This window comes from Podarcis raffonei, chromosome 8, assembly GCF_027172205.1.
Source record: "Podarcis raffonei isolate rPodRaf1 chromosome 8, rPodRaf1.pri, whole genome shotgun sequence".
In the NCBI taxonomy this organism is placed as follows: Eukaryota; Metazoa; Chordata; class Lepidosauria; order Squamata; family Lacertidae; genus Podarcis; species Podarcis raffonei.
The window spans coordinates 62,156,736-62,183,473 of NC_070609.1; the positions used below are offsets into that span (position 1 = coordinate 62,156,736).

Sequence of the window (26,738 nt, forward strand, 5' to 3'; positions counted from 1 at the left end):
AAGTCTTTCATGTCACCTGCTACCTGTTTCTTTCTGTTTAATATGGAGATGCCAAAGATTGGACCCAGTTCTAGCCTGACCTTCTGCACACTGTACCAGACCTCCAGCCCAACCTTTGCCAACCTGGCTCCCTCCAGATGTTGTGGACTATAATTCCTATTTGCCCCAGCCAGCTGATGGGAGCTGTAATCCAAAACATTTGGGCTGGGGGGCACCTGGCTGGTGAAGGCTGCTCTAATCACTGCTGCCAATGGCTGACTCTGGGACCATCTGAAAGCAGAGTGATGGTCTCTTCCCATAATATCTCCAAAATCAGAGGCTGCATATAGTCATCATGGCTAGTAGCCATTGAGAGATCTCACCCTCCTCCATAAAACGTGTCTACTCTTCTTTTCAAAGCCGTCTAATCAAGTGGCTATCACATCTTGTTACACTGAATGTCAGAAAGTGTGACATGTGTGAAGTGGTACATCCTTTTGTTTGTCCTGAATCTCCTGCTAATCAGCTTCATGGGATGACACTCAAGTTCCACTGTTATGAGCGGAGGAGAAAACAGGAATGGCCCTGGCCCCTTAGATTTCGACTGCGCTGCTCATTGCCCAATGCTTCATCAACTTACCTCTTTATAACTAGATTTTGCTTCTTCTTGTCTAGCTGTTGCTGAAGATAAACTGGAGATGGATGATATTTGGCTGATGGAGTCCTCACAACCCTGAGAAGATCTGGCTGGGGACTAGTGGAACCAGCAAAGAAAACAAAAGGAGGAAGAGTTGGCAGCATCGCCGTTATCACAGCAGTTGATCAGCTGAATACCATTACGCTAAGGAAGGGTTTGCAGGTTACCTGAGAAGCACTCTGCCCTCTTTCAAATGCAAGGTACTTCAGTTCCATTAAGGACAAAATCTGCAAGCAGAAAGATCAAACATTCATGAAGAGGCAAGTTGCAACTCCATCTCTCCAGAGAAATTTACTGATCAGAAGGCAAGCATGACATTAGCAATGATATATAAAGGCAGATTAGAGAGCATCCCGATCAGGAAGATTCATCTTGCCTCTCAGGCACTTTGGGAGTAGAACTGCAACCCTCCCCTGTCAAAAACAAGCAAAAAGTATTTTCAAGAGTTCCTGGCTAGCCACTGTCCTTCCAATTAAGTAAAAAACACAATAACATTTGTTTGTTTTCTTAAAAAAAAATTATAGAGCAGATCAATTTAAGAGGACTACAGAAATGAATACATACTGCATGGATGTCTCAGATATAAAACAGTGGCATTTGTCCACCAAAAGCAAATGGAATTTTATTTTATTTTTAAATGCCCTGGCCAATATTGCTTCTTCGTAATTAAGCAAAATTTAAAATCATGTAAGACATTTGGGGTTGTTGTTTTTTTAAAAAAAGAAGTGGTATCTAAGAAGTACCGTAGAATTTAATGCGCACTGCACAGGAGTCTCTTTTGTCCGGTTTTGAATATTTGGGTTGGCTCCATTCTGAAGCAGCACTTCAATGATCCCTTGGTAACCCCAGCGAGCAGCTATGTGAAGAGGAGTGTCTCCTTTCTCGTTGCCAATGTCTAATTTACAAGAGTGAACGTCGTAATAGACTAAAGCCTTGACACACTGGAAAGTTAAAAGAAAGACAAAAGCTGTGATGGTGCACATCACTAAAGCAACGGAACTAAGATAGAGGGCAATTTTGTCATCGCATCTTGCCAGACGAAATCATTCTTATACTACTCATCACTGTTTTTATACTGCATCTTAAGACTCTAGTTTATCCTTTAAATTTTCTGGGAACTGCACTGAGAAAGCAAGTTGTTGGGCAGCCATACAAATATAGTAAAATAAAATAAGCCACAACACACAAGTCATGGTTGCCTCTCTCAACCCTACCTGGAAATGCTGTTAGGGACTGAACCTGGGACCTTATGCATGCAAAGCAGGTGTTTCTACCACACAGCCCACTGCTAATCTGCACATTACATTGCACAAGTTGTATCTGACTAAATCATATACTAGACCCACATGAAATCAATGGACTTAAGTTCGCTGACTTATTTAGGTATGTTGATTTCAATGGGCTTATTTTGTGTATGACTTAGTTGGAGACAACCCCATAACACTATGTGCACACTATGTGTAAATGGCATCTGTATGTCATTCCTATAAACATGGCAGGCCAACAGCATAAGGCTACTCCCTTCTACCAAATAGAAAAAAGGACAAGTGAATTGCCTTGTTATGACTATTTGAATGAGGGAACCTCGTTTACTCCACAATCTGTAACCTCCTTTCATCCAAGAACAGACTGGCAGAATCAGGAAGGTCACACTGTCAACTATACAGGGCAGCACAATTTACCCCAGATTTACTCTCCACACTTTACCCCAATTTACTATCCACAAGGTAAGACAGTGACACAGAGGAATGTTCCATGCATGACCCCAAAGCTCTAACGAAGTTTTTACAAAAGAAAGGACTCTCTCGATGGGCTCCTGTTTCTAACCCTCAAGGATCATTCTGAAAAGGCTGGAGGATTACAAGTTCAGAAATGAAATAAAAATTAAAGTGTGAGGCTGCATCCAGACTAAGTTAAGCCCCTTTGAAATCACTTTAAGTGCCCTTGTTTTCAATGGGGCTAAAGTCCACCTAACTGGTTATAGGCACCCTGGTGTTATAGGTACCCTGAACATGTTGCTGCGAACTACTTACATCTTCATGGCCGTAAGTGCAAGCTAAATGCAGGGGTGTGTTGCCATTATTGTCTTGGACTTCTGTGCTCGCCTTATAGTGCAGGAGGAGAAGCTGAAAAAGGAAAAAAACCAAGCTACGTTTTTATGTGGCATGCACACATTTCAGTGGGTTAGCAGTGGCAGCTCTAGTAAGTGGAAGAAGCTACAGTACAGTTAAGTCCATACAAATATGTCAAATTGAGTCCCAAAAATTCTGTTTCTAACTTGCATATGTTTGGGATGAAATCTGATGGCTGAACTGTTATACTTGTTCACTTGATATGTTGTGAGCACCTTTGGGCACACTTTTGTGGGAAAGTGGAATACAAATAAGAGTTGACGATGATATAAAGAGCCGGGGGTGGGGGGGATGGAGAATAAATCCTATTGTGGCTCCTTTCAGTTTCTGTGCAAAAGGAATAACTCACATGCATCCCCTCTGCTTAGAAGGAGCCAAGCCTTAATGGCTTGAGAAATAATAATAATAATAATAATAATAATAATAATAATAATAATAATAATATAAATAAATAAATAAATGCCGCCCGTCTGACTGTGTTACCACGGCCACTCTGGGTTGTTTCCAACAAAGTATTAAAACACAAAAAACCTCAAACATTCTAAGATCTCCCCATACAGGGCTGCCTTCTTCTAAAAGTCAGACAGATGTTCATTTCCTTGACATCTGATGCTGCTACCATTGTGGCCAAATTCCTGACCATATAAATACTTCTTATCATGAGCTGCTTAAAACCAATTCAGAGTCATGCCCAAGCTGCTCGGATATTATTTCACTCACTAAACACTGTGATACAAAACAATACAAGGAAGGCTCAGGCTCCAGCGCTCTAGGGGAGCCTTGCAGAGCAAAATGCATCCTTGGGATGAATTAATGCATGATGTCAAATCTAATGAAGGATTCCTTCATTCCCGGGTATCAGTGTGGCTCTACTTCGAAGAGCTTGAAGCAGTAACATTTAGCACTGATCCAGCAAATTTCAAGCAATCAAATCACTTCACATACATTATTCTCAGCTGATTGACATACATACAGCACACAGCTCATAAAGTGGGCTTGACCAAATCCTTTGACTTTTCACATGTTTCACCCACTCTTCTTCCACTGAGCTCTGCCTGACAGTTTTCTCACAATCCTGCCAAGAGATCCTGACTTCCCTGAGGTCAACCAGGTAGCTTCATGGACAGGCAATGGATGTTAATCCAGCATTCCCTGGCCCAAGTCTAACACTCCAAGCCCTAAACTACACTGGATCCCATGCACCTTCTCTCTCTCTCTCTCTCTCTCTCTCTCTCTCTCTCTCTCTCTGTGTGTGTGTGTTTAAACAAGACTAATTTCATAATGTCTGAAACTTTTTTCAGAGCCAAATCTGTCAGCATCAAATTGTCTCCTCCAGAGGAAGCAGTGGAGGATTTCTACTTCATTAATGTTTTGTTTTTTTGCTGTTTAAAGAAATATTATAGACCCTCCAAATGGTCAGTATTTTGTGGGAGCTGAAGGGAATTGAAGTCAAATAACATATGGAGAAGCCATATTGTTGCAAACTGTAGTGATATATTTTTTATGATATAGCCGTATGTAAATATCTTTATATATATATATATTAAAAAACAGCATTCACGGGGGGGAAACCCTCAAAAAGCCACCGTTCCTGTCATCAGCAAACGGCCAAGCCATTGCTTTTAATCTACAAGCAATACTGGACTGAAAGGTACATAAAATGTTGTTATTATTACGTAAGATCTGTGCTTACGGTAACATTCTGGTATCCTTTCTGACAGGCGAGGTGAAGTGGCGTTGATCCGTGATAATCCGTCGCATTGACAATGGCTCCTTTGGAGACCAGCAAGTCAATTAAAGATGCTTGCCCTGTGGAGAAAGGTATATAGCTTCTCAGACTCAAAATGTCAGCATCTCACAGTGAGAAAAGGAAGTGTCACCCTCTGGGTCAAACTGGGAACTGAACAATCTGCTGCCTCTCCTGGCACTTGCAGGCGCCATATGACAGGCAACTTAGCATTTGCTCGTGGTGATAAGACACCCCTCAGCTTGTTGGCACATTACTGTTCTAGGTCACAGCTTGGCAGGGTCCTTTCCAGCAATAATGAATGAATCAATCTCAACTCTGGAGAGAGCCCAGTAACGAATTGCTGCGAGTGCATATTGTAAGTACACAGAAAAGTCATCCTACATTGGGAAAAGAAGAGGTAACTAAGTGTAACCCCCCAAAACCAGTGAACTTGGCTGCAAATTCTCAAATCGGTGGTCTACACACAGCAGGTGGATGCTGCAGCAATATATTTGATGCTGCAGAAAAGGCCTTCAGGGGAAGCTCCCCAAGAAACAGAATTACAGAGTCAGGAATTTGGAGGAAGCCAAAAGTTATCAAGGCCAATTCACCCCACTGCTACCTGGGTGTGTGGAGAGTGTGTGTATGAACTTAACAGCACTTATTTTATTTTTTGGTTGATATTTTGTTAATATTATTTTCATAGAATATAAATGCTGTGTTAATCTGTTAATCATATAATACAACTTTTATTTGTGATGTTTAGCCTGTTCTTTAGTTGCTGTTTTGCTAACAAGTGTTTTATGGATTGTAATTGTTTCACTGATGATTTGTTAATTATTCTGTATGATCTAGGCTGAATTCATGATGTTCTATTATGTTCTATCATGTTATTAGTATTCATTATTTGTAAGCCACTTTGGGATTCATTTGAATGAAAAGCAGCACAGAAACACAATAAATCAAATCAAGCCAAAAAGCAAGATAATCTGGCCACCAGCTCCCATCTGGAATAACCATAGCCATACAGACTTACAGTTAGGTCTGTATACTGCAGTTTGTTTCTGTAGAGCAAATGATCTCCTTGTAGCAAGATTTGTGCTGGGCAGATGTTCAAATCCACTCCAGACTTGGAGTGGAATTCTAATAGCTTTCTAACTGTGCCCCAGAGTACCCCTGAAACCCTTGGAAGGCTAACCAGTAGTAGTAGTAGTAGTAGTAATAGTAGTAGTAGTAGTTGTTGTTGTAAGCAAACGGCTTTATAACAAATCAAACTAGTAGCCCAGCACTGTCTTTTCTGACTAGTAGCGGCTCTCAAGCAGAGGTGTTTCCATTCACCCACTCTCTGATAGTTTTAACTTGTAATGCCAGTGGTTGAACCATGTGGGTCTGCCATGGACAAAAGGTCTCTTCTCCATGAGAAGATCAGAACAGGGGACAAAAGACAAGTGCGTCCTTCAATTGCAATTTGAAGTTGTAAGTGTATGCTGGATGCATCATTACGCTCATGCTCAGTTTATACGGGAGGGTCCTCAAGGCCTGGCGGCTGCTGTAGGTGAAGCTTCAAGAACATCTGAGAATTCTGTGCAACGTGCCGGGTGAAGGGAGGGTCTGTAACAGATGCTCAGGGACTCCTCAGAAGACAATGGTTTGTAGAGAGTGGGGAATCAGAAAACTACTGCCATAATCCATGAGCTGCAGCGCTTACCGCATATTGCAGCTATATGAAGCGGAGTGAATCCCCGGTCATCTCTAGAAAACGGTGTCACAATGGAAGGATCGTTCAGCTTCCTTAAAGTAAAAAAAAAAGTCATCCTTAACAAACAGAACACAGGCAAGCAAAGGACAGTGTATGTTTCACACAGCTGCCTTGTTTAAAATCATCAAAGAACATGGCGACAAGTGAGCAGCCTTGCATGGCTTGTCGAAGGTCACCAGCTGAATCTGGTCTCAACACTGAACTGTTCTCTTCGCCTCAGTTCCTCCCACCCGTATAATGGAAATAATAATACCAATCTACCTTACAGAGCTCTTGTACGTTTACTGAATAGCTGCTGTGATGGCTGTGATGGCGACAGACATCTTTTTCTCCTGAGGGTGTCCCTGGGAACAACACTGTGCCATGATGTAGTGCTGTTCCCAGGGAAATTTTGTCCGAGGAACAAGGCTGAAGCAGGAACGCTACAGCCTGAATAGTCAGCAAAGCTTTTTTGCTGTTAGAAAAGGTCATGGGAGGGAAATAAAGCTTTATAAGCCGCTTTGCTCACCTTGCAGTAGAAAAGCCAACCACTTTAAATTTCCCTCTCTCATCACCAAACATTCATGGTACAGTGGTACCTCGGGTTAAGTACTTACTTCGTTCTGGAGGTCCGTTCTTAACCTGAAACTGTTCTTAACCTGAAGCACCACTTTAGCTAATGGGGCCTCCTGCTGCCGCCGCGCTGCCAGAGCCCGATTTCTGTTCTTATCCTGAAGCATTATTTCTGGGTTAGCGGAGTCTGTAACCTGAAGCGTATGTAACCTGAAGTGTATGTAACCTGAGGTACCACTGTAGTTGATTGGCTGAAACATTGTCTGCCATCACCAAAGCAGGATGTAAACCTGGTTCACCTACGGCTTGGCAAACTGTTGCCTTGACTTTGCATCTAAATTAATAAATCATGGTTTGGGCTCCTTGGAACAACATTGGGATGTTGCTTTGCCCTCAGAGGTTGCTGGTTGGGAGAGAATTCAGAGATTCTACAGGGATTGGGGGAAGGAACTGTACAAACCATGGTTTGGAGTCTACACTGCAGTTAGCACAAACCATAGTTTAGGGTTATGTCTCAACCAACTCACTAGCAACATAGTTCCCAATTATGCTTTGAAAAAGTCTGGAAAACTTTGAAAACACAACCCTTACCCAGAAACCAGCTTCTCACACTTATCACAGAAACAAAGCGGATGGCACATTTTTTGCACAGTGTCCTTATCGTTGTCCCCTTGGCTTAACAAGCGCTCTGCTTCTTCCTGGTTGCCTGAAGCAACATGCTGCAAAGAAGGGCAAAAGGTGAGACAGACACTGGCGCCAAATTCAGAACCAAACAGATGGAGGTGGGGTGCAGGAGAAGGCAGAAGAAAGGTGAATATGAATAGGGGTGGATTCATACATTACAGAAACCTAGATCTGCATAGGTCTCCCAGCAGCATCTTCTGGAATGCAACATAGAAGCAGAACCATGGCCAATCCTAAAAAGGTGCCACAACTGAAAAGTCCAGCAGAATCAACTGGGTCACGCTCCTCCTCTCTACATCATAGCAAAAATGGATCAGCCAAAGTTATTTCAATCCTAAACACTGTCCAGAAGTGGGTCTAGATACCCCATATCATCCTGGAGCAGCTTGGCCACATCCTACTTGATCATTTGGATGGCTGAAAGATCCTGGCAACCCTGAGATCATTGGTAAGTTTTGTTTTTAACTAATTTTAGACGTTTTTATTGTGTTGTTTTATAATTGACATGTTTGCTGCCCTAGGCTCATTAGGGAGGAAGGATAGGATATAAATTTAATAAAATAATAATATCGTCATCTAACCAGCCAGCATTTTCTCCCAAACCTTAATCATAATATACAGGCTCTGACTGGACATGTTGTTGGCTGTGCAAAAGCAACTACCTGGTCTGTTTGAACCATCAGTAATTGAAATATCCAATAAAAGCTAAACTAGTGGGGGGACTGGACATCTCTTTCACTCACTCTAAAACAAAAGCAAAATCATGGAAAGATTTATATTTTAAGGGGGTGGAACCTTCAAAACATTGAGCTGTTACAAGGGTTCTAAACTTTCTTAGAATGGAATGTAGTTTTCTGGCCATTTCTCAGAGCTGACATAATATCCATGCAATCCAAACCTGAAACAAGCAGTCAATTGGGGTGTTGGACATCTGAGACAGTAAATTCATTCTTTGTCTTAAGAATAGCTTCTCACTAAATCCTTCAGATCCCTGTGAGGGGGAAAAGAACCTACTATCAATTTATTCCTGGCATAGCATACAACCCTGAATTGATCAGTTCAACCCAGCAAAGTCTATTTTCAAGCCAAGCTCAACAACGTAAAATTGATGCCCATGATCTGATTATACCAAGTAAGATATTTTCAATTATTTTATTTGTTTAAAAGGCCTATACCCTGCCTTTACATGTACAAAGAAAAACTAAAAAGAAAAACAATAATAACAATACAGTGGTACCTCGGGTTAAGAACTTAATTCATTCTGGAGGTCCGTTCTTAACCTGAAACTGTTCTTAACCTGAAGCACCACTTTAGCTAATGGGGCCTCCTGCTGTCGCTGCCGCCGCACAATTTCTGTTCTCATCCTGAAGCAAAGTTCTTAACCCGAGGTACTATTTCTGGGTTAGCGGAGTCTGTAACCTGAAGCGTATGTAACCCGAGGTACCACTGTAATAAGGTTAGAATGAAACTGAATTAAGGCCATGTAATACCATCAATAAAAAACAAAGTAAAAGCGGCAATATACATAGAAGAGCAGACGTTGCAGTTTCATGAGAAACGTGGCCAAATAAACCAGTGTTAAACTGGCTCCAGAAAGTCACCAACGTTGACACCAGGGGAGGGCTGGTGCCTAGAAAGCACATATAAGAGTGGTTTTCTGCTTGACCTATAATAATAATAATTTTATTATTTATATGCTTTCTAGGCAGCAGTCCATGTGGTTGTCCCCTTGCCCCATTCTTTTCCCAGGGAATAGCTGCTCTTTAACAATAAATTGGAACAAATGGCAATCCACAGAAAACCTGAATTGCCATTTGCTCCTACTCAGCACTAAAGAGCACTTTTCCCCAGGGGAGAGCAGCAGGACAAGGGGAAGTGTGGATACAAGTGTCTCTGAGGAGAGTATTCCCTAACAAGAACACCACTATAGTCACCACCCATCTAACCTCTGGTGCTTATCATGTTACTATATAATGCAGCCATATTGTGCCATAATAAATGTTTATATTATGCCCATAGCAAGTACTTCCCAGTCCTCTCAAGAGACAAAAGAAATGTGGCAAAAGTGGTGTCTGTAACAATGTAATTTACAGGCAGATCGAAGTGCCAGCTTAACATTCCTGAGGAAAGTAGTTCCTGTGTTTTTAGGGCCCTGGAATCTTATGAGCCATTCCTGCCTCCCCTGTGCTCAGTTTAGTGGCACTGCCTGGCTTGGCTGTAAATTCACGTTGAAGGCACAGGTAACCTTTGACTTAAAGTTTTATGTCCAAATTAATGTGTCCCTTGAATACATAGCTCTAGTCAGTCTAACTTTCAAGTTTCTTATAGAGCTGATGAAAATGGCACATGGGAAAGCAACATTGCCTGTTCTGTAAAAGAGAAAGATAAATGTAGGGTAGACAGCATCTCAGCTTGTAAGTCATTGGGGCATTTTGCAGTAATTCCTGGAAAGTTACCGTTAGCATGAAGCGGGTGTCACAAACCAGATTATTTGCTCACTAATGCAAACAGAGCTATAGCACTCATTTGAATCTGCATATGTAAGGCAGTATGGTCCTCACTCACTTGGAAAATGCACCACCTCAAATTGTATATGGGCTGTGATGTTTTTAGTTGCCCTGCCATGTGAGTTATGGTGTGTGTCAAAAAATTCCAGCCAAAAACTCTGGTTTCTCTCCCACACCAACAAGGTCACCCCGCAAGGGTGTGATGCATACAACCTCCAAATATGGCAGCAACAGTGGTGTGTAAAACTGAATGAGTGCATAGTCCAAGCCCCATACAAATAAATAGTGGGGCACATTCACACTGGCCCTATTTCCTAGCTTTATCTGATGTGGTCCAAATACCATTGCTATGTCAGACCATCTCGGTATGACCAAATGGTCCTTTCCCACTTGATTACTTCCACTCACAGGGCTCTGGCCTCCACTGGTAACTATGGCAGCTTGGGATAAGGCCTACTATGCTGATGGAGTAAGGTAACAAAAGGGCCATAATAATAATAATAATAATAATAATAATAATAATAATTTATTATTTATACCCCGCCCATCTGGCTGGGCCTCCCCAGCCACTCTGGGCGGCTAAGTTAGAATGTGGTTAAGGAATGACAAGAGCTGAATGATAGAGCACATTTTGCATGCAGAAGATCCTGAAATTCAGTTGCTAGTAACAAAACCAGGGAGCTTGTGATGGTGAAGACCGTTGAGAATACCTGCCAGTCAAAGTGGACCACACTGGGCTAGAGGAACAACTAGCCTGTAATCTACTAAAGATTAGGACTAGACTGGACAGCAGGTTTAAGGAAGAGCCCAGTTTCTTTTGTACACATTTTGTATGATTAGAAAGGACTCAGTGAAGGTAGTGCTTATATTTTGAGCATAAACCTGTTTGTCTGCACTCGTACTATGGTTTCCTGCTGCTTATTCAGTTTCATTGTTTCAATTTCAATTTCCAATGCAGCTTGGGTTTAGCCATTTTGAGTGGTTTTTCATCTTATAAAAGTAGAATATAATTGCCCCAAGCTAAATAGTTCCATGAACCTGGTGCCAACTCCCCTAATCATTTGCTGTGCTGGCTGGGCCTGATAGTTGTTCAACAAGGCACCAGGTTAGCATCATATCGAACATACTGGTGATATACACACAATTGGGACCTGCTATATGAGAGGCAATGTTTCCTTCCTCCAACAAGGGACACTCCTATTCATGGTCCTAGCCAGTTCTTCCTTCCAAGCAGCACACTCCACTGCCCCCAACAATTTCTCCCTCCAACAAGCAAGTGAGGGACTCATACTGCTCCTCTCAGATTTGAGGGGACCCTGAGCAAATGGTCCTCTCTTGGACTGCCTCTGCTGCTGGTGGGCTCTAAGACGTTTTACCTGGCTTTGGTACCAGCACTTGACAGCAGGATCTAACTACTCTTTTGTTTCCCACAATGCTGCAGAACATGACCTGGGGCACAGTAGAAATTAAAAGGATGCCTTGATCACATCATCTGGCACTGTATGCCTAGGAAGAAGAAAAAAGTAGGGGAGAAGGGTGGAGCAGGAATCAGCTGTGGGTTCTGCTAGGGTGATGGAACCCAATGCTCCGGCTCCTGCACTAGGGCAGAGATATCTGTAATTTCAGGGATTCTATACAGCTGCCACTGGATTATTTAAAGCTTTACTTTAAATGCTTATTGCTGTTTGGTCTGGTAGAGGCTTCAATGTTTTCTTGATGGAGCATTTATAATTTCAAGAGGAGCACTCCCAAGGCAGCATATAATTTAAGAAATTGGAACAGGATAAGTATTAGTGGTTTAAACATTAATTTTGTAGGACTCCTGCTTGCTCTCCACAGCAAGCCATCCTTCTGCAATTGATGTAGTCAGAAGACACTGTCCTACGATGCCACGTGCTGAAGAGCAAGGGGACATGGCTTCAGCTTTCCAAACAAGAGTCAAGTGCCCCCGAGATTGCCACATTTATGCCTGGGATTATGCAACCCACATAAACTATTGTACATATGACCCAGGTTTGCCGTAGCTCAGTGGCTGAGTCCCTGCTTGGCATGCAGAAGGCCCCAGTAGCACCTGCAGGTAGGACTCAGGAGGGATTCCCAAACCTGCCTGAAACCCCAGGGAGGAACTGCCAGTCCTTGAAGACAATGCTGAGGTGGCAGACTGGTGTTCTGATTCTGTATTAAGCCAATCAGTGTACTATTTAGCCATTGGAAGTGCTGCTGTTCCCATTTCCCGCATGCCTGAATTTACAGCTTGCACACTGTAGCTCTAGGCTGCAGTGGGTACTGAGGAGGAAAGGCCCTGCTGGTGGCTTCTTTCAAAGGGATCTGCCAGGCAGTTTTAAAGAGATTTTTTCCAAGTGTTAAGCGTCAACCCTTTCCTTTTTTACTCTCGTGATGGCGGCACGCTAGAGAGCAGTGTTTCAAGTTGCACTTCAGCAATAGGGATAAGCACTGACTGGTCTGCCTAGGACAATTTTCTACAAGTGCCTCAGAGAAAAGGCAACTGATGCCACAAACAGTGACAGGAGCTGGGGGGTTAACACTGTATCCAGCAGGCAGGGTACTAAACGCCATGGCAGCATACATCTGTGAAGGAGGGCCATAGGCTCAGTGGCAGAGCACATGCTTTGCATGGGAGAGGAGCACCCATGTTCAATCCCAGCATCTCTTCATAGGGCTTCGAAAGACTCCCATCTCAAACCTAAGAGTTGCTATCACACTGAAGCTAGATACACCAATAATTTGATCAGAGGAGGCGGGGAGTGAAGGCATCTCACCATGTTCTTGTATACTTAAAATCCAGGTATGCCCTCTTGTGAAGACAGAAAGTAGGGACCCCAATTCAAACAATAAGTGCTTTAGAAATCCCTACTGATGGCTTACCTAGGCACTTTCCTACCCCACTGAACTCCATTAGCAAATATAAAAAAGACCAGCTGCCCCCTGCAACGCTGCTTTCAATGTAACTGAACTGATTAGGTTTAAATGTGTGCCCGATAGTGTGTCCAATTTGGGTCAAGAAATCCACAGTCAAGGTCTCTTAAATAATTTGCCTGCCACACACAGTAAAGCAGGATTCTTCAAACTCGAGAGAACTTAAGTCTGAAATCTTGCACCAAGAGATGTCAGTGCAACGTCAGAAGATTCTCCTTCCATACGAAGAGTCTGACAGTAAAAAGCTATTGAAACCTAGCAGCACAAGGCAGCTTAGAAGCATCCAAGTATGTATTTAGGTAAAATTGCCAGCAAGAAAAAGTAAACTAACTTTAAAGACAGAAAAGCATTTTTGTTGTTGTTTCAAAGCAGCTTTACTTTAAAGAACACACACACATTTGTCATCCAAGTTCATTTATGCCTTTTATTTTACAAAACATAGCAAGTTGCTGTAGTCTTAACATCTCTGCCCGAATCATTTCTGTTAACAAGGTGGGTAACTGATATTAAAGAGTTCAAACTTCCTTCAGATCAAAGACTGAAATATAAATGTGGGCTTTTATTTTTATTTTTATCCCTCTTTTTGGACACAAACTTTTTTCTTTTCTTTTTTTTACATAGTAGTTAGGAAGCAAGACTTGTGATACACATTTGCTTTTTTTTTTAATATAAAAAAGGAGTAGCCAAGTGCCACAAATCTGCTTAAAAGATTTTACCACTGAAAGAGCAAAGTGAAAAATGCTGTAAAACGAATTTTAAAAAGCAGATTTTGTGATGTGTGTCCCACAGTAGGGCCCCCACCCCCTTCTATGTCAAGCCCCACAGACAGAGCCATTAAGCAGCTAAGTTCCATTTCTTGGCAGCTGGATCAGGTGCAGGTTTCATTGTGGTACCAAGTTCACATCCTTCAGCCTCCAGATCAGAGCGGGAGCACCTAGTTTTGGAAGGTTAAAATAAAGTCCGAGGAAACTACACTGACCAAAGGATTTCTGCAGCATTTCCACCTGTTTCATGGCCACATCCATTGCCCACATTTAAACCAGTATTGTACCACTTTAATAATAATGGCTCTCTCCAAAAAATGCATCCTGGGAACTGTAGTTTGCTAAGAGTTCCGAGAGTTGTTGGACACCCCTATTCCCCTTCAGAGAGCTACAATTCCCAGAATTCCCTGGGAAGAGAGTTATTGTTAACCCACTACGGAAATTGCAGCAGCTCGGGGGGCGGGGAATAGGAGATCTCCTAGAAACTCCTGATACTTAACAACAGTTCCCAGAATTCCTTGGGAGAAGCCATGACAGTTTAAAGTGGTTTAATAGTGCTTTCAATGCCTGGTGCAGATGTGGCCCACATTTATTGTGTGCATGTTCTGTTCTTACAGGGCTCTCCTGGTGATCTCCCATCCCAATTCCTGGAGAGGGCAACAGCTACTTAGCTTCAGCAATGCTACAGATCTGTTTCCTGAATTCTGAAATGTTAAGCATGGTATTTATTTTTTTTACTGATAAAAGGGATCTAATTGTATCCCACTGCTATAATTTTAGGCACTGTCTATTCTAAACATGCCAACACTTGGAGACAAATGGTGGAGTGCATAGAAGAGCATGGGTGTGTGTCAGGGAACTGCCATCGGAGCCTAGAGTGGAGGTAAGGTTCCCTAACGATGCAGGAGAAGGGACCAGCAGGGAGAGAGAGCAAGCTTCCTTTGAGGAGGGACACCAGGAAGCAAGGGGAGACTGCGGAGGGAGGGCTCCGAGACTCTTCCACAGAGAGCAGCGGGGAGAGCCCAGGACCTCCGTTGGGCACGCCCACTCTGCGCAGGAGACTTCCGCGCAGAGAGGCTAGGCGGAGACTTGGGGTGAAAGAATTTTTATGCTGGAAGAAGTTCAGAAAACGCCCACTGACGGATTCTGCCAGTGACTGACACAGCCATGGAGAAAGGGCTGTCCAGCCAGGGAAAGGTTTAGCCAGGCAACGTTGCCTAGAGCTGCAGCACCCTTTACGCACAAGCAACCCCCAATTCCCTTTACAGTGTGCTTATGCACATACAAGCTATAAGGCACAAGTTGCAGGAACTGTATCTACAGCTCATACTCCTTGTCCTCCAAATAAAGTTGAACAGAAGTCTACCAGGGCTCAAGGTTGTCCTTTTACAAGTCTCTTTGAGCAATGGCTCAAGTCTGCTTACGGAGACCTTTAAGCAATGTGCACAGGCAAACAGCAAACTGTTGCAAATGAGATGTACGTCCAGAAGGCACTCCTATTACAATCACAACTGCTGCACAATTGCAGTTATCAAGCCAGACTTTATGCTGCAACCCCTATTAAAGTGACTTACTGTTGGCCTGTCCGAGAGGTTTCCTTGACGGATGTATTCTATTGCAGCCTCAACTGAAGTCAGGCAGTATCCAAGTTCATCCTTTGCTGAGCTGCAAAACCTGAAGTTCTTGATGTAACTCAAGTTTGCCATCCTAGACAGAAAATAAAATAGCATATAAGGCTTCCAAGACATTATTCAAGAAGTAGAGATGATTGAGAAAGGTCACTTAAAATTGCATGCACATCTAATTGGGTCCTCAACTTCCAATCACTAATGCAAGATCAAAACATTTATCCTATCTCCCACAGAGAGCCCCTCATCATCCACAAGTTTAATTTATTCTGAGTGGGTTTCAATGCTTGCAGGCACAATATTTAGGGAGGAAAGAGCAGGGCGCCTGTTCCATTTTCAGAATGCACACAGCTGATCATGAAAGGCTCCTGAACAGAAAGCCATGAAGACAACATGTTATTAATCCACACTTTTTCTGCAGTTTGATCCTACATACTTCCAATAACAGGATATATTTTGATCTCTGATACTATTGAACTCCCAGCCCCAACAAAACCAGAAATGGCATTCTTGGATTGGCAGTCAAAACTGACAAGCTATAAAAAGACTATAGGGATCACACTTATTACAGCTTTCCAGGATCATTCTGATGGATACAATCATATTGGTGGGTTTTAGGAGGCAGGGGGTAGAAGAAAAAAATAAGATTAAAACAATTTGGCTTTATTTTCTAGCAGGTTACCACCACAAAAAGCCATGCCATTTGTATTGCAATACCCTGTCCTGGGATGCAAGCTGTGCAGTGCTTTGCTTCAAAAAGCCACACATTTACAAAAGGACACAACACGTGCACATTCAAGACACACAGATTAAAAAAAAAATCAGCCCTGCGTTATAACTGACGTCCAAAAACATAAGCACATTTGTTAAATGCATGTAATCCCTGGAAATGGCACGTTGCTAATACAACAGGTCTGCTGTAAGCATTTACATTTTTAGTTACCAGTTGCATCTTACCAATGTAACAACCGAGGTCTATTTTGTGACAGATGTTAGTACCCTACACATATTTCAGATCTGTGAGATTTCAGATTTGTGATACATGCTGTCCAAGCAAGGCAAGTGATTTCCAAAAGCAGCAAAATATTACATATTCACACCCAAAAGGAGTTTCTACTCAAATGGCAATAAGAGGACCAGGTTGAACATTTCTGACTCAGGATGCCTCTCGATTGGAGAGTCTGAAACAGCCACCAGTTAGAAGCACTAGGCTGTGCAGTGTTATTATGCCCATTTCCAGGGCAATGCAATCATAGAATTGATAATATATATTTTTGGTCCTTGACTCAAACTACTATTTCAAGTCCAAGGCAAGTCACAATGCTTCTCACAGTTCTGCTATAAAACCTTAGAACACAGAAGCATCCAATTAAGGCTTTGCTCAGGAGACAGGACTGTACTGCAACGGTCATTTCCCAGTGAACAGCTAGTACAGACTTCAAATTATCCCATAAACCAAATGTAGGTTGGATTTTAAGACTGAAGTCAGATTCTGCATCCAATTTATTTGGAGCGGGTTTGGCTCCAATACTGGAACATGTGATTTCTTAATCACATTTGGAAATGGAACCAAACACTTAAATCAGCTATGCAATTATCTGGATAAGTGGAGCTACCCAGAGTCACAAACCAGACCCCTTCGCATCCTGAAACACAATCAATATTGGGCCGGGGGGAGGAGGGCAGCTGGCAGCTGATGGCCATCCTAGCTTACAGACTCCATGACTTCAAGCAATGCTAGAAACCTTTCAGCACCCTGCCTTGTTTAGCGCTCTTGCAGCAGAGAAATAACACCCAGGAGCAGAAGGAGACTTGTCACATACCAGTTTGGAATCTCCGTTTTCACAAGAAGGTACAGCAGGACTGAGAGAAGGTCATCTGCACACATGGTCTCCATGTTAACTGAAGTGGGGAGGAAAAAGTGGAGTCACATTTCTATGCTAGTGATAGTGCCTAAATGCTTCTAATTAGGGCTGCAGTGTTTAGAAAGCTTTCGGCAGACTAAAGGCGCTGCCACCACAATTGATCAGCAGCAGTTTTTAAATCCAGAAGCTTCAGGCACATCTTGAAGGCATGCCCTTTGTGTGAAACAAAGAAATACAGCAGGCACTCCTAAACACAAGGTAGTTCAATTTAAAATCCTACAAAGATATAACCAGTTCCTTGAAGTCTTTTACTCATTTTCAAGCCATCTTTCTGGGTAAAAGTAAGAAAAGACCAGCCCAACAAGTGCCAAGGACAATGGTCTAAGTACTGTCTGAATTATACCTTCTATTCTAGCCCTTTCAAGCTGGGGAGTCTCAGAACAAGCCCTGCCATACACCCTGGAAAAGTATTTCAGATGCCTCAGTTCAAGGGAAAGCACTAATTTCCAAGTGACAAGAAAATTTTTTGTTGTTGTAAACATTTGTATACCACACTTTATCTGCAGATCACAGGGTGGTTCATAACATAATACAAAACAAGGACACAAAATACATGATAAAACAAGAACAGACCAATAAACACCTGAAAACAAGCACCTGAATGTTACATTTCAAGGTTCTGCTCACATGCACCCATTTAAAAGCTTATGAAGATGGCTTTTCAAAGCACAGAGAGGCGATCTATTGAAACCATTATTACATTGCCATGGTTACAGACCTCTTTGGCTAGGAGACTGCATTATGATTTGAACCACTTTGCGCAGACAGAGGAGCTTCTGTTGTGGGGAGGTGCACTTATTCAGCTGGCCCAGCTCTCGCTTCGCACGAGGAATGTTGAAGCTGTGAAGTGTGGTCAAAAGAAAGGAGTACTTAGCACACACACCAGACTTGAGCAGCAGCAACAGTGACTGTCGAAAAGTGGGCACCTATTTCAAACCACACCAACTTCTACCCCTACATTCAGCATAATTCAGGCTTGCCAAATGACCAGGGAGAAGAGTAGGTGGTCTGGCCTGTTCTGATGACTTTTTCATTCACAAAGCTGAGCAAATGAAGCTCTTTACAACAGAGATAAGACACTGCTGCCTACTATGATCTCCAGACCCAGCTGCTGCTGAAGGCACAAATACAGGAAGTAAGCTGAGGAGTCAGCAAACTCCAGCACAAACATATTGATAAAAAAACTTGTGTTGCTTATCAACATATTGATAAGCTCCTGTGCACACATCCCAAGGGAGCAGTTCTACAAGCTCTCTTCCATATGCTGTTGCAGCAGAAGTATTATCCCTTGGGATCTGCCTAGAGTCCAGTGTTACTGTCAAGCCCTTCCAGTTACACATGCTGACAGCAGAACTCATCTCCCTTTCCTACTTCTCCATTCAGTAGCACCAAGGGTATATGGGTGACAATCCACTTACCTGTATATTTGTTTTTGGTAAAGCAGCAAAGAGTACACAGATTCACAGCATGCAAAGAGCAAGATGCTCTGAGCAGCAGCCATGTATCCCTTACCCAAGTTGTTGGTTCCCCCACCCACCCACCCCAAAAAAACCTGGTGGAGCTTTTAAGATTGTCATCTCCATGCAGCGCACCTGAATTCAGGCTTAATACCCAGGTCCTTCTGTTGCAGATCTTGTAAGCTTCTTGTAATTTTGTTGAAAGCTGCATCCTGGTTGACAAATACAAATGAAGCCATTTTAGAAACACAACAAGCTGCTCTCTTGGCTATATCTTGAGACGTTTGAAGATCAGGTATGGGGGAACTTTGGCCCTCCAGACATTGCTGAACTACAGCTCCCAGAATTCCTAGCCAGTGGCCATGCCTGCTGGGTCTGATGGGAATTGCAGCAATAGGTGGAGGGCCGAAGAGACCATCCAGTAGATGAGTACATAGAGCATAGGAAGCTGCCTCAGTATATCAAGCTTGGTCCATCTAGCGCTATATTGTCTACTCTTGATTCTCCAGGTTTTCAGGCACCTTCTACCTACTCCTTTCTAACTGGAGATGCTAGGGATTGAACATGGCATCTCCTACAAGCAAAACAGGTGCTCTATCACTGAGCTATGGGGTTAAGGACAGATAGTCCAAGTGTTTTTCCTTTAAAATACATGTAAGCAATGGTCAGAAATGTCTACATGCACCTTGAGGCAAAAGCCTTTTGATAAAAATGTACCCTTTCCATAAGTGCTATGATAAGCACCTTATATTCTGGCTCTGGAAAAGTAGGCATTCGAATGGCCAAGGGAAAGCAACACCTACCTCACTCGCCTCGATAGTCCCCACATATTTAAAGATCAGGTCATATAGAGCATGGTGGATGTACATCTGAAACACAAATAAATAAATAAATTGAACCGGAGATGCCCGTGAGTTTACGGAATTCCCACTAACAAACAACCCACTACTTACATCCACAGCTTGCTTCATCAGATTCATCTGAGGCTCCTGCTTGGCAAGCATCCTCTAAGGACACGAGAGAGAGAAAAGGCAGTGTTAACAGGCACTGTCTGGGGAAGGGGTAGAAAATTGTATTTAACACACACACACACACACACACACACACACACACACACACACACAAAAACCATTTCATACTCACAAGGTGCGAGTCTCTCAATAACTGCTGAATACATTTGGTGTAGAGGGCATTTACAGAATCCTGGAGACCCAAAAGAAGGACATTATGGAGCACAAAAGCCTGGGCTCAGATGTCACATTAAATCACAAGAGACTCAAGTTCACAAACTCCCACTTCCCCTCACCAGCATAGCTGCCAGGTGGAGCTCAGAAGTTTTCGCTTAACGACAGCTTGTCGTGTTGTCCAAAGTCTGGTTAACTCATGGTTTGTTTCACACAAAACAACTTGTAAACCATGGCACAAGCAGCTGTGGCTAAGCAGAAACAGAACCAAAGCTTATGGACTCACTGAGGTCAAAGTAGAGGAACAGGGAGCACCTGGAGCTTGCTGCAGCTCACTTTTTGTGAGCTATGGTTCAATATGCCATCCTAACTGGGCCACTGCATCAACATGTCTAGGTAGAGGGCCCTTGCAGAGATGGGTTGGGGAAAGAACATTTTAGAAAGACATGAGGAGAGTCCAAGTTGCTTAACTGGGTGGAGTGCCAGTGCATTCTTTGAGGAGGTACAGGTTCCAGATTAATCTTCCAAAGGTTTAGTTCATGTGGGTGCAGAGCACATTTGCATCAAGTAGGTTACTGTGCTTTATTCTAGAGTTGCACTTGAGCCATTCTCATTATGAAGTAATCTAGCAGCGAGTAGTAACTAAGGCTGCAACTCAATTTTTAAAAAGGTATCTGAAATGGGTTACTCTACACTGATTTGCATATAGCTACAGATTTGCATATAGATAAACTTTTGAAGCAATATGTACTTTTTTTTAGACTATGCGTATATGGCACAGAAAAGGCATTCTTCCTGCGTTAAAAAATGGGAGAATGTTTCTTGCAATAGGCATTTGCAACAGACTAAGGCAGGCTGAAAACAGAGATACTGACTATGTAGTGCCGCAGGATTTTCCTGTCATGATCCTTGAAAGTCCTGTGGAAAGATGCAATGGCTTTATCAAACTTTTCAGCATGTCTCCCCAAGAATTCTCTCACATCTTCAACGTTTTTCAGGGAGTAAGAGTTTGACGGCGTTGAGGATTGTTCTGAAATGGAGGGCAGTTGTCAGTGCACAGAAAGATCTGCAGTTCCTCCTAGCATTAGCAGCAGTTCCTTATTTATTGATTTATTTATGTTGCCAGATGCAAAGTATCATGGCAAGAAACCAGGACTCCCATATTTATTGCTGACCTCTTAACTCTTTTCCTGGCTTCTGAAGAGTCATTTCTTCCAGGAAATGATTATCAGGATGAAGATCCTTCATGCAAGCCTGCTAGGGTGATCTAGCTCTCATCCTTGTTGCCTTATGAAAGGCTTCTGACCTTGCCTTCTAGACCACATTAAGCTGTCTGCTCATGGTATATGAAGGTCCTGAAAGAAGTGCTATTGCACAAGGCTGGCCCTACCATTAGGAAGAGTAGGGTAGATACGTCAGGCAGCAGAGGGTGGAGTGGCAGTGATAGCCACCTAGTCTGTTCCCTCTTGGGTACCTGCCATGTACCTCCTATTATAGTCTGCTGCATTGTCACCAGTGTTGAAAAAAGGTTCAATTGCCAGTCCAATCCAATTATGTACATGGAATGGAGCAGCAGAAGGGAAAATGGGACTCTCCTGCCATCTGCCTCAGGCAGCAAAATACCTAGAGTTGGCTTTGTTGAAGTCCAAGGGCTGGCTGAGAAGAGCACTACTACTCACCTTCACTCTCATTTTTTTCTAGCGCATGAGCGATACAAAGGATGCTGAAGCTCTCTTCTCTCTCATTGTAGAAAGTTTCCTCAAAAAGAACAGGCACTGAGCAACGAGGGCTGAAGCCAGCCCCAAGGATGATCAAGCTTCCTTGTATGAAGACTTCCTAAAGGGACAGGAGGAAGGGAAAGGCAAATGAAAAAAGATCAATATCAACGTGAGCAGTATGCAAGCAGAACAATTATTTAGGAACAGTGGTTAGTCATGCAGATTTTGAGAAAGATAAGGTAGCTTCTCCAAAGCAAGACAGGTGCAATCCAAAAGTTAAAACACACTACTCCGCTTTTGAAATGGTATTACAGAATTGATTTTTAAATGTTTGATGGAAGGGCAAGATTGTCCATCAGTTTTGGAGTAAGAAGCCTTCTCTGTTTGAGCTCTTAAAGCATTACTGTTGTATTCCTTTAGAATTCCTTTATTCCACTGAACTTCATGAGGCTGAAGAGTGGGCTAATGCCTCCACCACTCTCAATGCAAGACTGCACAGGATCCCTGTCCTTAAAATACTTTTTGTACCTTTCCATTCACAGTTTCAAAGTTTTCTTCCACAGACTTCAGAACGTAGGAGTCAAACTGGCAAGCTGAGATGCTGCTGCTTGAAAGACTTCCTTTGCATGGAACTAGCACCTAAAGAAGTAGTAAACTTGGAGTCAGGTGCATGCACGCACACACACAAAACCGATAAATCCTTAAAGTATTAACATTTTGCCAGACCACACTATTTTAAGATGCCAAGTTTTGAAATTAGGCAGTAATGTAGTACAGATCAAGAAACCTTTACTCACCGGGAGGTGATCTTCAATCACCACAAATGAGGACAGACCATGACATGGTGCAATGGCTGGGGGAAGGAATACTATATTGTGGGAGGCCACGAGAGCCACCACTTCATATCTCAAACACTTAATACTTTGACGCAATGTTTTGTATCCCACCAAGTCCTACTCAGAGTAGACCTACTAAACTTGACAAACCTAAGTTAATCATGTTCATGAACTTCGATGGGTCCACTCTGTCCAGGAGTAGCATTGGACACCACCCAGTATTTCCTACAAGGGCAGCCAGACACAAGTTCAGAGAAGAATAGATTGCACCAAGCAAGTATCATTGTAAACCATTTAAAACTTTGTTGATTTAAAAATTCCGGATTCTCCATGTAGAGTCATCAAAAGATATTCTCATAACAGGACTAACTCTTGTGGCAACCATTTAAAAGCACCTCACTGAGTGGTCTCTCTACAACTATGCACAGCTCCTCCACTTTTTCTTTTTTAAACATTTTAATATTTTTTTACACAAAACTTATCTTTAGAATAAGGAATTGGCATCAAGCAACACCCTCCTCCCATTCCCAAAGATGCCTCCACTTTAATGCTTTTGTCATATGTGCAACATGTGTGGTCAGATGGTACAAAAAGCAAGGAAACTTAATAGTATACCACAGCAAAGGTGTAGTTTGCCCATTTTTCCACATCTGTTAAATAGACCCTCTGAACCCGAAGTCCGAACTCATTCCCTGCCAAGCTGTAGGACCCATTTTCTGAAGGCATCAAGTTTACTTACAATTCCGTGGAATTCTGCAACTTTCCTGCAGAGATCAGGACGTCGTTTCTGCATAGCTAGATAAAAAGGGTTCTTCAAGAGGTCTTCATCATACACAGCCATATGGACCCCCCAAGTATCCAATTTAGAGACTTTCTAGAAAGCAGAGAGAGAGAGAGAGAGAGATCTCCATGGTCAAAACCCAATTGCTACCATTAGTAACCAGAAGAAAGACACTTCCCATCATTCTTCCCACATACATAGGCTGCAATCCTATAAGCACTTACATCAAAGAAAGCCCTATTGAACTCAATGGCACTTGCTTACATAGGATTGCACCACAATACCCCTCTCAACCATTTGCATAATTATGCACCACTATTTCCATGTACACAATTATATAGAAGAGTATGAAAAAGTCAAATTCTAGAGGGACTGGAGAAAAAGGTGCATTTAGGTCCAACTCTAGTATTAGGCAGAGTGGGGAGGCAACTGTTTCAGGCAGAAAATCTTGGGAGGCAGGGAACAGTATGCAACCTGTGTGTGCCAAGGAATCTGCCCTGTGCCCCCTCCAAGCTAAGTGTTGCTGCCTTCAGGGGCAGTGGAGGCAGCTGCCCCATCACCAGTGTTGAAGAAAGTCAACCAACAGTTCGGTAGGTTTCTGCATATGGACAGGAATGGGTGCCACCCCATCCTTTTCCCCCCTCAAGCAGCAAAATGTCCTGGGTGTTTTCCAGACTATGTGACAGGAGACCAGGGGTGTTTGTTTCTATGCCTTGGAATAGGTGTCACCATCACAAATCAGTCCCTTGTAACACCAGACACCAGGGATCCACCAGTCATTCACTTTCCTCTTCTAAAGGGTCTTCTCAGTAGAGACTGTTATCCCCAGTTGGATTTTAAATTACGCATATATGTGTGTGTGTGTGTGTGTGTGTGCATGCAATTGTCATTTTGTTTTTATATATGCAGTTGTTTTACTACTTTTTACTGAATTGGAAATGATTCCTGAATAAAATCATTAGTATTCTTATTTATTAATTATTCACTGGCCCCTGATGGATCAGAAACAGTTTAGACCAATTACTTTCCCGTATCGCACCATAAAGGAAACACTAAGCTCTGCTTCAATACATAGCTGAAGGTTTTGAAGTACGAAAAGGAAAGCAAGAAGACCACCATACCAGAGGACTGACTACAGCCCTTGTCTATGCTTCTATTGTATACTCAAGTTTTAATTTCTCTTCTTGCCAGGGACAGTTAAAACCATGCTCAAGGCAGTTTACAACATGAAAAAATACATACCGTATTGGCCTGAATATATGCTTCACTTTCCCCCCAACTTCTGACCATATGAAGTTAAAGTGCGGCTTATACAGTATTCGCAACCTTACGGTATGCAGCCAGGAGCGCGGGGCAAACAGTGTCAGGAGCGCAGCAAAGAGGCACCCGCCCCGTGCATAGTCCCCTGTCCTCTCCCCCAAGGCCAGGAGAGAGCAAGGAAGGGGAAAGGCCATCAGCAACACAGCACAGTCCCCCAGTATGCAGCCAGGAGCAATGAGGAATGGAGCAGCTTATATTCAGGTATTTTTCCTTTTTTTCTCCCCCCCCCCCTCCAATTTTAAAGGTGCGGCTTATATTCAAAGCAAAACAAAACAAATAAAACCTTAAAAAGTACACAGCCAAATTGAACAATTGCCACATATATAATAATAAATATACAAAATAAATATACAAAAAATTAAAATCAGTAACAGCAACAACAACTACTCCTAACAATACCCCAGCCCAAAAGTTTGTTGGCCCTCAGCTTTTGTAGCAGGCATCTGTCATGGCCCCACCCTCCGAGACCAGGTGGGGAAAGGCCTACAAGGCAAGGAGCAGGTCTTCCAAGACTCACAACCAAGCCTTCAGTCTCAAGTCATCTTCAACCCTTCCCAACCAATCTTGCCCACTTCAGAATCCATCCTAGAATCTTAAGTTTCCTATTCCCTCCATTTAAAAAACAAAACACCGGTAGGGTCTATTCATGCTTTTTTGTTTCCTTGGGTGAAAATTTAGTTTGCCAAATCCCACCACCACCACCACACAAAAATGTTGTAAGTGAACAGGGACCACAGGTTTTTTCCCCCCATCATAAGGGCCCCTAAGCAGAAGCACCTTTTCCCCATGCCATTCAGTTGTATGGGTCCTGTTTTAGAGGAAGAGAAACCACCTACAACCAGGCTTAAAGATTTCTCAGCTGAGGCCCTCTCTCTGCCCCAGGGGTGGGGAACTGGATCCAACTGGCAGGCCCACTCTCCATGGACCACTTGGACAAGTGGGAGTGCCTGCCTACCTGTCAATCATCTGACATCAGGTGATCCAACTCTGAACCCAAGGATCAGGAGTGCACTCCAAGCATGCCCCACAATGCTCCCTTTGCAGTCCAATCTTTAATTCAAGCCTCTCTTCCTTTCTAGTTGTAATCTGGTCCTTTTTTAATTTGGCACCTTTTTCTTGTTGCTGCACACTCAGAAAGTGCCCGCAACAGGAATGGCACAATCAGAAGAGCATTTATTATTACTAAAGCTATTGCCCATCATTCACCAGCAGGTCCCAGGCCAGGTTACAACCATTTAGAATTCAGAATGGTTAAAATAGATTACAGCTACATAATAGGGTGGACCTTAAAACACACATCTCAGATGCCAAAGGTGAGGGCAAAGAGGCACATACCGTATTTTTTGCTCCATAAGACGCACTTTTTTCTTCCTAAAAAGTAGGGGGAATTGTCTGTGCATCTTATGGAGCAAATGCGTGGTCCCTGGAGCCAAATTGCCCAGGGGCAAAAAGCAGATCATGCTTTTTTTTGTAAGACGGAAGTGGGTGTTGAAACAAAGCCACTGATCATTTGCTGATTGGGGAGAAAGATAAGGGATGCTAGAGATAATGGAGGCTGCCTGGGAGGGAGGAGGAAAACACAGCAAACTTGCAAAGGGGGGAAACAGGAAGACTAAAGCAACAAGGAGAGAAATTAGAAGAAAAGGAGGAGCAAAAAACTGCTCCAGCTAAGGAAAAGTCACTACACTAAGGCAAACAAGAGGGAAGGGAGTGTTGAAAGGAAACAGCTGATCGGTGGGATAGGAAGAGAGATAAGGGATGCTAGTGGTAGCTACCTGGGAAGGGGGGGGAGGTAAAAGCCCATGGATCCTCAGGATTTTTACATTGGGTCACCCCAAATTCACCATCAGATCACATAGCATGTCCATGGCTACAGCCTGCACCAAAAAAATCACGCACCCACTGTTTCCTGAGGCTGCAATGGCTCAAAAATGTGGTTACAAAGCACACATCCACATGGATCCTCAGGATTTTTGCATTGGGTCACCCCAAATTCACCATCAGATCACATGTCTGTGGCCACAGCATGAACCACAAAAATCATACATCCACTGTTTCATTCACAATTTTTTTCTTCTTGTTTTCCTCCTCTAAAAACTAGGTGCGTCTTATGGTCAGCTGCGTCTTATGGAGCAAAATACGGTACTTA

The 26,738-nt window shown here is 43.0% G+C and overlaps 1 protein-coding gene across 7 annotated transcripts in view; it reads right to left on the minus strand.

The window, feature by feature from the left end:
- Window positions 1–26,738, minus strand: part of ANKRD27 (ankyrin repeat domain 27) — a 68,381-nt gene that overhangs the window by 19,457 nt on the left and 22,186 nt on the right. For 6 of the 7 annotated variants that reach the window (XM_053400306.1, XM_053400309.1, XM_053400311.1 and 3 more), the window contains 19 exons: window positions 23,228–23,362; window positions 22,181–22,291; window positions 21,614–21,770; window positions 20,810–20,964; window positions 19,894–19,953; window positions 19,704–19,757; window positions 19,554–19,619; window positions 18,886–18,962; window positions 18,012–18,133; window positions 17,192–17,270; window positions 15,315–15,447; window positions 8,431–8,523; window positions 7,440–7,567; window positions 6,246–6,328; window positions 4,502–4,617; window positions 2,710–2,802; window positions 1,420–1,617; window positions 844–903; window positions 620–733 (listed from right to left, as the gene is read on the minus strand). In XM_053400306.1, the coding sequence (XP_053256281.1) occupies window positions 620–733; window positions 844–903; window positions 1,420–1,617; window positions 2,710–2,802; window positions 4,502–4,617; window positions 6,246–6,328; window positions 7,440–7,567; window positions 8,431–8,523; window positions 15,315–15,447; window positions 17,192–17,270; window positions 18,012–18,133; window positions 18,886–18,962; window positions 19,554–19,619; window positions 19,704–19,757; window positions 19,894–19,953; window positions 20,810–20,964; window positions 21,614–21,770; window positions 22,181–22,291; window positions 23,228–23,362 (2,034 nt within the window). Of the gene's footprint in view, window positions 1–619; window positions 734–843; window positions 904–1,419; window positions 1,618–2,709; window positions 2,803–4,501; window positions 4,618–6,245; window positions 6,329–7,439; window positions 7,568–8,430; window positions 8,524–15,314; window positions 15,448–17,191; window positions 17,271–18,011; window positions 18,134–18,885; window positions 18,963–19,553; window positions 19,620–19,703; window positions 19,758–19,893; window positions 19,954–20,809; window positions 20,965–21,613; window positions 21,771–22,180; window positions 22,292–23,227; window positions 23,363–25,544; window positions 26,012–26,738 lie in introns of those variants that run through there. The other variant, XM_053400312.1, reaches the window with a different exon arrangement.